This window comes from Chenopodium album, chromosome 5 (assembly GCF_948465745.1).
Source record: "Chenopodium album chromosome 5, dcCheAlbu1.1, whole genome shotgun sequence".
Lineage (NCBI taxonomy): Eukaryota > Viridiplantae > Streptophyta > Magnoliopsida > Caryophyllales > Amaranthaceae > Chenopodium > Chenopodium album.
In genome coordinates, this window is record NC_137838.1 from 64855615 (window position 1) to 64866149 (window position 10535).

General features: G+C 38.2%; 1 protein-coding gene across 1 annotated transcript; it reads right to left on the reverse strand.

Moving 5' to 3' along the window:
* Positions 1-8691: 8691 nt before the first annotated feature.
* Positions 8692-9737, reverse strand: LOC145633005 (uncharacterized). The gene is made up of 2 exons (XM_081685318.1): positions 8865-9737; positions 8692-8775 (listed from the first exon to the last, which is right to left on the reverse strand). The coding sequence occupies exons 1-2, from the start codon at positions 9735-9737 to the stop codon at positions 8692-8694; spliced, it is 957 nt and encodes a 318-aa protein (XP_081541444.1).
* Between the last annotated feature and the right edge of the window lie 798 nt (positions 9738-10535).

Sequence of the window (10535 nt, forward strand, 5' to 3'; positions counted from 1 at the left end):
TTCTATCTGATTTTAGAATAAGCGTCAAAAATTTAATTAGAGCCTGGCGCTAGCGTAGACGCCTGGCGCTAGCGTAAGCGCCTGGCGCTAATGTTAGCGTCTGACGCTAACTTTGTTTTTTCGCGTTAGAACTTCGGTTCGATTTTCTATCTTTTTGGCTGATTTTTTCAATAAATAGCCTTCTAAATACTCCGTTTTCATTCATCTACAATCATCAACTTTCTAATTCTTATTCTCTCTCTAAGCTAAAGCTTATTCTCTTTCTCTTTCTTATTCTAAACCAACCCTTTAGCAAACAAAATTCCACACTCACAAGACCTAAATACACCTAGCATTATTCTAAGTTACCTTCGCCCTAGACGTGAAAGGTTTTAATTTCTGAGGGTTTGGTCCCAAATCTTTCTTTTAATTATTTAATTTAATTCTTTGTTTATTATTTTCCTTGAAGTTACTAACATGTGTATTTTGTTATTAGAAAGAGGTACGAGGCATCCAAGTAAGTGCTTTAATTGTTTAATTGATATTATGATGTAGAAATCATGTCTAGGTTGTTATTATGATTCCTAATGTTATGTAAGGGCGTTTTGATCTTCCTAGTATCATGTTTTGGGTAACTTTAAAATCAAGTATGATAAAAAGTATGATGTCTTTTATGTTCTTTCCTAATATTTATGTTAGTATCATGTTAGGGTTAAAGCTTTTATTTTTATTGTTTAGTGACATGCTAGGGTTTGTTATTAATCTTGTTAGTATCATGCCTAGGATCTTGCTATTATTATGCTTTAACATGATTATTATGATTGTTATGAATATAATTATTATTGTGATGATTATTATTATGTTGCTTGATTATATTTATTGTTATTGCTTGATCACACCTTTTATGCATGCTTAAAGGGAATTGGTAATTGTAATCACGCTTAATAAGATAATTAATAATCTTATTAGGGTTAATTTGATTATAATTCAAGTGATCGCTTATAATAGTTTTATTTGTGCATTAATATTCAACCAACATAGATAAACAGGTTTAGGGTAAACCTATTGATTGCATGTTAGTCAGAAAGCGGACATGAATACGATCAGAATAAAGTAGAGGCCTATTATTAGGGCAGATTCAATCTCTTTTAGGTTGGAATTGTACCTTCATCCCCGAACTACAAGTTATGTTTCAAGACCTATTGGAGTTGACGATTTCCTAGATCGTTAAGGGGTGTAACCTTCACCCTATGAACGGTTTACAAGACCCTAAAACTTGTTGGCGACTCTTTTGCACTATCTTCTTTCCCTTTAGACGCCACCGTACTTTAGTGTATGATCACAGTGGGGTTCAAGCTAGGGGTAATGCTAGAAATATTCCCTACAGTTTTCTGGCGACTCCACTGGGGAGGATTTCTATTTTAATTCCTAAAATTTATTTCGGCAATGATTTAGAATGAGTGGATGAGACTCGAAAAGTTCTAAGTATTTCATGTGCGTATTTTTGATTAACATTATTGTCATATGCATAAAAAAGATCTCATTGGAAATACCATCCGTAATTAGGTAAATACATAGGAGTTTTACACGTAGGAAATTTGAGGAATATCTTTCACAACTAGGATCGAAATAATGTTGCGCGAAACAGGAAAATTTTATCGAGCAGAGAAAGCTGATGAGGCATGTAAGAACTAGCATCAGCGAACAATGATTAGCGCCAGTATTTTGACTTTAGCGCTAGACGACAACCTCTGTCGCCAGACGTTAAAGCCAAAAAGTGGCGCTGGCCTTTGTTTGCTGGCGCCAAGTTCTTCCAATACCGAGCCAGAAATATGTGTTCTAATTTCGACCAGTTTTTAGCACTGTTTGCTCGATCCTACTTCCTGATTGATTTTTTCTCACTTTTCTGAAACCCATATGTGTTCTACATATGGACATAACCCTCTGGGAACTCATGCTCCATCTACCTGATTGAACGCTCTGAGCAACAAAGGGTACATCTGAGAATGTTGAATTCACCAAACCATGGAAGCGAGTTTTTCCAAATTCGCGGTGTCCCATCCACTTGCGCCAACCCTTCACGGTTTGGCTTCCGCGCGGTGCATCCGGACAATTAACCTTGGACCCTCTATTGACTAACCCATATCCCGAACTTTAGAGAACTAGAGCCATGGTTAGGTTGCAAACGCATTGTATCATATTATGCCTACTTGACTAATTGTGCATTATTGGTTGTGCATTCTCTATGTGTTTTTCCGAACAAATTTCTTGACTTGTGCTAAGATTAAACAAATTAATTTATGACTAAAAGAACTTTGCCTAATTGATTAATTAATTAATTAATTTAAGAAAGTAAAGTCTAATGTTTAATCAGCGTTGACTTAGTACGACTTTAGGCATCCCCTTGTTCCCTAATCGACGCTCCAGCAATGGTGCCAAAGTTTGAATTGTAGCGCCACTCTGTGGAGTGTAGCACCTGGCAACAATCCTGTCGTCTAGCGCTACACTGCAAAGAGGGGCGCGGTCCTGTCGTTTTGACGACAGTTCGGTTTATTGCTCGAGTCATCACCTTGTGTCTAATTACACAGTTTGCTAATTAATTCGGTTAATTTTTACTGTTAATTATACCTTGTTAAGTCATTAATTGAGTCTAGGCATTAAGTCCCATGGTCTAACACAAAATTCAAAGCATGTCACTTACACTCACCACATAAAGCACACACTAATACACACTTTTGACCATGTCTAAGAGAGTCTAGTATGCGCGTTTTTTCCGTCATTTTTTTAGGGGGGTAAGTTTGATATTAATCCTCCAATTTAAACCATTTGATTAAATACCATACATAATTCCAAAAAATATATACCTTATTTTTTACAAAAATATAAACCTATTTTTTACTTTTCCTTTTTAAAACTGTAAAGTCATAGTTAATTTGAGTCAAATAATTAAAACAAAAATTGGTTAAATTTACAGCGCGTGGTCATGAACGGAAGGGCGGTTAATCAAAGACAATCTTTTTGTACAAGTCTAACTTTTCGTCAAACCCATCGCTCGTAAGAGGAAAGCTAGGATAATAATGGCAACTCAAGAATAGTTCAATGAGCTCAGGAACCAACTGGTTACCGTGACTGAGGCGTTAAAGGTTCTAACCCTCAAGATTGATGATCCCATGAAACAACAACAGATGGACCTCATGTAAGAGAGTCTGAGCAAGCTATCTAGCGACTACAAGTTTTAAGGGATTAGCACACAAGGGGTCTCGGTTGACAAGGATCTTCTTCCGCAGAACTTCAATGCCAACGACATCCCGAAATTCAAAGCAACTGATAACCCTTACTTTCATTTAAGAGCATTCAAAACAATAATGAGTATTAAGGGTATCGACAAGAAAGTGTTTCCCTCTCTGTTCTCACTATCTCCCGAAACCATTTGCCAAGAATGGTTCTTTTCACTCGAGAAAGAAAAACCCTCCACCCGGGAGTACATAGTAAACGCTTTTGTTGATAGATACAAATGCAATATTCAAGTTGTGACCGACTATAAGGAACTTGAAATCCTCAAGCACAAGGAGAATGAAGGCTTCACCTCTTTCTTTAACAAATGGAGAAAAACCTCAGCTAAGATGATTGAGGTTCCCAGTAAAAAAGAGTCTGTAAGGTTATTCATCAAAAACCTTCAAGAAAAGTACTCCAAGCATCTCAAATATTAGAATAATCTCCATACCTTCAAGGTCGTGTACGATATTAGAATTAATATTGAAGACGACCTGGCTAAGTTGAAAGCTGCCAACAATAAATCCAACAATGGCTGGAAAGGAAATAAGAACGACAACCCTTCTTCTTCCAAAACCACCCACTCAAACAGTGTTAGCACTTGTAACCTAAGTGAAGTCCTTGCTATGAATAATCAAGGAGAAAAGAAACCATTTAGGAGGACATTTACTATTGGACCATTTGGGGACCCAGGCTAACTGGAACCCCAATGCACATTTCAAGTATCATCAAGGTAGGGGCCATCTTACCGAGAACTGTTGGAATCTTAAAGAATCTATCCAAGACTTAATAGACAACATATTAATTAGATCCACTCAAGTATCTCTTTGAGAAATATACACTCAATGGACGCATATCGAGATGGGCAGTCAATTTAGCCCAGTTTGATGTAAGGTTTATGCCACAAAAAGCTATCAAAGGATCTGTGGTGTCAGACATTCTAGCAGATTTTCCAATAGAAGACTCGACGCCAATACAAGACAATGAATTTCCAGATGAAGACTTAATGGTCACCGAAGATGATACTTGGATCTTGTACTTCGACGGATCCTCAAACCAAAAGGGATGTGGCGTTGGAGTATTACTAGTATAACCTAAAGAAGAGCATGTCCCAATCTCCATAAAACTTGATTTCGACGTTAACAACAACGCTGCTGAATACAAAGCGTGTGTGATAGGCCTCGAAACAGCTTTAGCATTGGGAGTAAAAAAGTTAAGGATTCGGAGACTCTTCATTAATCATCAATCAAATATCCAAAAGGTGGAAAGTAAGGAGTGAACGTCTAGCCCCTTAACAAACCTATCTGGAAACTCTTACTGATCAGTTAGAGAAGGTAGAGTACACATACCTACCTAGGGAAGAAAATCAATTTGCTGATGCCTTGGCAAGACTAGCCTCAATGGTTAGGATTCCCATAGAAATCGAGCAAATGCCTCTAACTATAGAGAAAAGGCACAAACCAGCATACATCCAGGCTATAGAAGATGACGAAGTAGTCCAAGACGAAGAAGAAGAAGAAGAAGAAGAAGAAGAAGAAGAAGAAGAAGAAGAAGAATCGTGGTATACGGATATACTCAATTATGTCACCAAAGGAGAATACCCTCCCCATGGTGACAAAAGAGCAAAACGAGCATTAAGACTCTTGGCTTCCCAATGCGTACTCATAGACAACGATCTATACAAAAGGGTACTTCAGGGTCAAGCTCTCCTATGTGTAGGAAAAAAGGATGCCCAAAGAGAAATGAGGATAGTCCACGAAGGAATTTGTAGAACTCACGTAAATGGCAAGATGTTATTCCAAAAGATAATGCGAGAAGGATACTATTGGACTACAATGAATAGGGATTGCCATCAATACATAAAAAGATGCCCAAAGTGCCAAATCTACGCTAATTTACAACACGTTCCTCCATCTTTGCTCTACACCTACACGTTGCCATGGCCATTCTCTACATGGGGAATTGACATCATCGGCAAAATAACTCCCCTAGGAACGGGAGGTCACGAATATATCTTAGTGGCAATTGATTACTTAACAAAGTGGGTCGAAGCACAATCATACGCTAAACTCACTGCAAAACATGTAGCACTCTTTATCCAAAGAAATATTATTTGTCGATATGGAGTCCCACATGAAATGATAAGTGATAATGGAACTCACTATCAAGCCGAATATGAAGAATTGCTATATAAATATGGTATTCAACATCACCATTATTCTCCTTATAGACCTAAGGAAAATGGAGCAGTTGAAGCAGCTAATAAAATTCTAAAGACTATCATCGAGAAAATGACGGAAAATTACAAGGATTGGCCTGACAAACTTCACTTCGCATTGTGGGGTTATCGCACGTCAATTCGCACATCAACAGGAAATACGCCATTTCCCTTGGTTTATGGAATTGATGTCGAACAACCTGTCGAGCTAGAGATTCCATCTCTACGCATCGCATTAGGGAGCAAACTCGATGAAGCTGAATGGACTAGGGCAAGATATGAGAAGCTAATTCTACTTGATGAAAATCGACTAGAAGCTCTACATCACACTCCATGTTACCAAACTCGTATGGCTAGGCATTTTAATTAGAAGGTCAAGACAAGAAACATCAAAGTAGGAGACTTGGTGTTAAAAGCGTTTTGGAAAAATGTTTTAGATCCAAGGGGAAAATTCAGACCTAATTGGTCTGGACCCTACATTGTCAAAACAATCCTGTCACGAGGTGAAGCAAAATTAACTGACATGGATGGCAATGAGTTCTCGAACATGACAAATCTTGACCAACATAAAAATTACAACCCATAATTACTTGAGTAGGACACTCAAGAGAGCTACGTTTGGCCTGATTCCTAAAGAAAAGATACGTAGGCAACCCTTTACGGGTGCGGCTACTTAATTTTTTTTCAAATCTCGCATCCCAGACTTAATAAAAAAATTCAGCAGAAGATCGACGAAACATCGGCGTCATAGAAATTAATTCTGGCGCCAACCGATGAACATTAGCGGCAAACGACAGCCTCCGTCGCCTGACGCTTGACTGCCGTAGCTGGTGCCAGTCGAAGAATAGTGGCACCAATTTACTGTAAAATATCGGGCAATATTTCGGTGTTTTTAGGAAAATTTTCGACTTCCGTACTCGAAAAAATTTCTGGAAAATTAATTTTTTTCGGTTTTCATTGCTTTATTTAAAGTAAATAATTTAATTAAAAAGCTGCAATTTCATTAATAAAATAAACAGCTATTTCACCAAATGCCACTGACAAATTTAAAAATTTATCAAACGCCATCGCACTTTTCCGAATTCAACAAATGCCACTCAGAAACAGTAAAATGTCATGTCGTGCCATTAATGAGGTCTGGACGTTAACAGTCCGTTACTAGGATTCTTAATTCACAAATTGCCATTTACAAATTTGTAATTTGCATGAAATGCCATTAAATTTGTAAATTATTTCACAGTAACCCTCTAATCAAATGAGTACTAACGGCTAGTTTATTTGAACATTTTTGAAATATTGTTGGGGTAAAATAGCCATTGCACCCTTTTTCTTGTATAAATATGAGACTTAGAACACACATTGCATCCCTCTACATGCATAATCATAAGTTTGTTATCAAACACATCCTCCTCCACATACGAGTATTCATATGTAAGAGTTCCAAACAAGTTTAGCGGTTGTGGTCGGAAATACGCAATTAGAAGTTCGGAGTCAACATCAAATCCTCAAAGGCTTTATTACAAGTGCGACTTGTGTAATAGTTTCAAATGGTGTAAAGTCCTCAAGCCGGAAGAAGCTCAAAGTAGGGGAAATTGTTATGATAGGGATGGATCGGGACATAGCGATGTGTATGATGAATTGAAGCAATTGAAGAAGAAAGTGAGGCAGCAACAAAAATTTCTCAATTCTATTATGAAAGTAGGAGTTGTTATGTGTGTAATAGTTGTGATTTTAATGATGAAGTAAACCACAATGTAATTGCAATGAAAGTAAATAAAGTGTTAATTTAAACATTTTTAGTATAATTATTCATGTTGCAATCATGTTCATCCAAAAAATTATGGCTACTGTTTTCTGTTCATCTAAAAAAAAATGCCCTTGCTGACATAATTCAGAATTTTTCCCAAAAAATAAAACACTTAGGTACAGCACATAGTGGAATATTAATGTTCAAAAATTAGGATTTCATTAACAAATATGATGTGCATTCAAAAGGGCAAGGTTGTGGAGTTTATGCAGCTTTCTTTGATCTCTTCTTGGTCTTTGAAGTGCTTACTTTAGCCTCTGCATTGTTGTTGATTGCTGCAGTTGTTGCTTCAGGCTGCTCAATGCTTTTGTTTGCTGCACTTGTTGCTTCAGCTGCTGCACTCTTTTTCTTTGCTGCGCATGTCTTCATGTTGTGGCCCAATTCTTTGCATAGGCTGCACTTGACTGAACAATGTTTCTTTCCCTTTCTTACTTCATTTGCCCCTCTTCTTCTCTGTTTCTTGGGTCTGCCTGCTGATCATTTCATTAAGGGTGGTAGTATGTCATGGAGGTTGAATGAAGGCCACCGAGTTTGGTCAGGCATTGGGTGCATATGCTCTCTATCAGTGTTTTTGTATGCTCTCCCTTTGAAATAAGGTGATACAAAATCTGTAGCTTGCAGCCTTTGGTGGTAAATCACCCTGAGCACATGCTTACATGGGATCCCTAAATGTTGCCACTTCCCACAACCACAAGTTCCAGCCCCTAGTTTGATGGGATAGTACACATGTGCATCTCTCACCTCAAACACATCACCCCAACATGGTGTAGCATAGCAGAACCTGGACTCATCTGATCTTGTTTGCAAGATCTTTGTTGTATACTTAGTGAGTTCCCCATCCCCCATTGAAGTTGCTTTATCAAACCTTGGAGCCATCCTTCTCATGCATCATTTCCTTATAGCTGCAAAATTAAAACCAGTTACACACAACTAGGTTGAAATGGCATTTGCAAAGTGTTAAAACATGAGAAAATTATTTGTTGCATACTAAGTGAGTTCCCCATCCCCCATTGAAGTTGCTTTATCAAGCCTTGGAGCCATCCTTTTCATGCACCATTGCCTTATAGCTGCAAAATTAAAACTAGTTACACACAGCTAGGTTGAAATGGCATTTGCAAAGTGATAAAACATGAGAAAATGCTAGTTTAACCTTCAAGAAGCTTTAACACAGGTAGATCTCTGTATGGTTTGGTGCAAGAGTTGAATGATTCAACAAAATTTGTTGTGTTATGGTCACAACAGACAACGGGGTCAAACTTATGCCTTGACTAAACTTCAGTGGTACTCTCCAAATATAGAACAACATCTGGATTGTAGGCATGAATCTTCTCCATTCCTTTGTTGAAAACATATGGATTGTAAGCATCAGTAGCACCCCAAAACACATTGTAAAATGTTGTTCCACTAAAGCCTTTTATTTTGCAGTTGCTGTACAAGTGTTGACAGCATATTCTTCTACTAGCTCTGGGAATGTCTCCATAATTGCTGCATCAATTCCCTGCAAAACCATATAACAAGTGAGTAAACAGTACTGTAAAGTAATAAAAAAAAAAAGAAAAAAAGTGTATGCTAAAGAGACTGATTTACCTTCATCCTATCAGAAAGAAATGTCCAATCATCTCTGTTGCATCCCTCTTTCTCAAAGAGGCACTTTAAATTCCTCATAAAATAACCCCAAGTCTCAACACTCTCTGTACTGACTATGCCATAAGCAAACACAAATATCTCATTGTTCCCATCAATTCCAACAGCTCTTAGCAGTATCCCTTTATAATATCCACTAAGATGGGCTCCATCAATGCCAATGATTGGCCTACCTCCTCTCAAAAAACCTTTATCTTGTGCAGCAAAAGAAAAGAAGCATGCTTTGTACCTAGGTTGGACATTTGCAGGTACTTGTGTCAATGTCACTAGTGCATAACTCCCTGGATTGGTCTGCTTGACCATCTTAGCATATCTTGGAAGGAGACTATAGGCCTCTCCAAATCCACCATGAATGAGCTCCTTAACAATTGCTTTGACCTTGAAAAATAACCTTTTCTTCACTTGAATTCTATATTTTTCCATACATATTCTTTGCAGAGACTCAACTGGAATGTCAGGATTGGCTTGAATATCTGATTGTAGATGTCTGCAAAGCCCATCACAACCCACAATTGAATTTATCTCAAGCCTGCCACAAGTTGCATGCTCTCCTATCAATGTCTTGATTGCCCAGCTAACTTTGTCAGCCATGCTTGATGCATGGATTCTCCAGTTGCAACCATCTATAGCACATCTTGCTATAAACCTGGTAGGATCACTCTTTTCAACAAAAACTCCAAAACCTTCTTGTACACAAAAATCCTTAAACACTTCATAGAATGACTCTTTGTCTGCAAAAATCAACCATGGTTCCAGTTTAATGCTTCCAAACTCACAATCTCTCCAAACCTTGCCATTCTTGTATGTCTTATCCATTTCTTGGGTCCCATAAAGGTAATCTTTAAATTCGTTGGGTGGGATGCCATCATACAGGCATTGTACTTCTTCCTAATCTTCTATGAAGTCGGCAAGATCCTAATCATCATCATATTGTTCACTGTCAGATTGAATGTAATTAGAATCCTCACTGTCATCATCATCAGAGCTCTCATCCTCACTACTTTCAACCCCAGCTGGTGGCTTCTTGTGTCTTTCAGATCTCCTTAAGCTCACACCTTCAACATTACTCCCCCCAGCAACATTTTTTCTACATCTCTTTTTGGTTCTAAATCCTTGTGGCCTTGATCTACAAATTTTTTTAGGTTTCTCAGGCATAGTAGTAGCTTGTTCTGATGTTTGATTGACATTATTTTGAGCTGGAACTGATTCTGCCTGAGGAACTGGTTCTGATCTTGTTTGTGGTGGAGGTGACTCTGCTTGGTGAGCTGAAATAGGTGGTGATGGTGGTTGTGGTCCAGATGAATGTGGTGCTTCAGGTTAATGAGGTGGTGAGTCAGTTTGACAATTTTGGTTGTCAGTTTGAGGTGGTGAGGTTGTTTGAGGTGATGATGTTGGTTGAGGTGGTAGGTGGTTTGAGCTGGTGAGGTGGTTTTAGGTGGTAGCTTTTTTTTGGGTGTTCTCTTCCTTTTCCTTGGGGTCATATTCTTCCTCACACCTGAGGTTTTGGGTTGGTTGAGAGGAGAAGTTGGTTGACAGTGTTTAGGTGGGGTAGATGGTTGAGTATTTTGCTCAGGCGCAGGCTGAGATTGCCCAGGAAAAACCTCATCAGCTCAT

Bases quoted from the DNA above. Each gene is read 5' to 3' on its own strand.
- LOC145633005 (XM_081685318.1), bottom strand. From the start codon at position 9,737: ATGGATAAGACATACAAGAATGGCAAGGTTTGGAGAGATTGTGAGTTT. The intron at 8,776-8,864 runs GTAAATCAGTCT...ATGGTTTTGCAG, and splicing joins TTCTTTCTGATAGGATGAAG to GGAATTGATGCAGCAATTAT.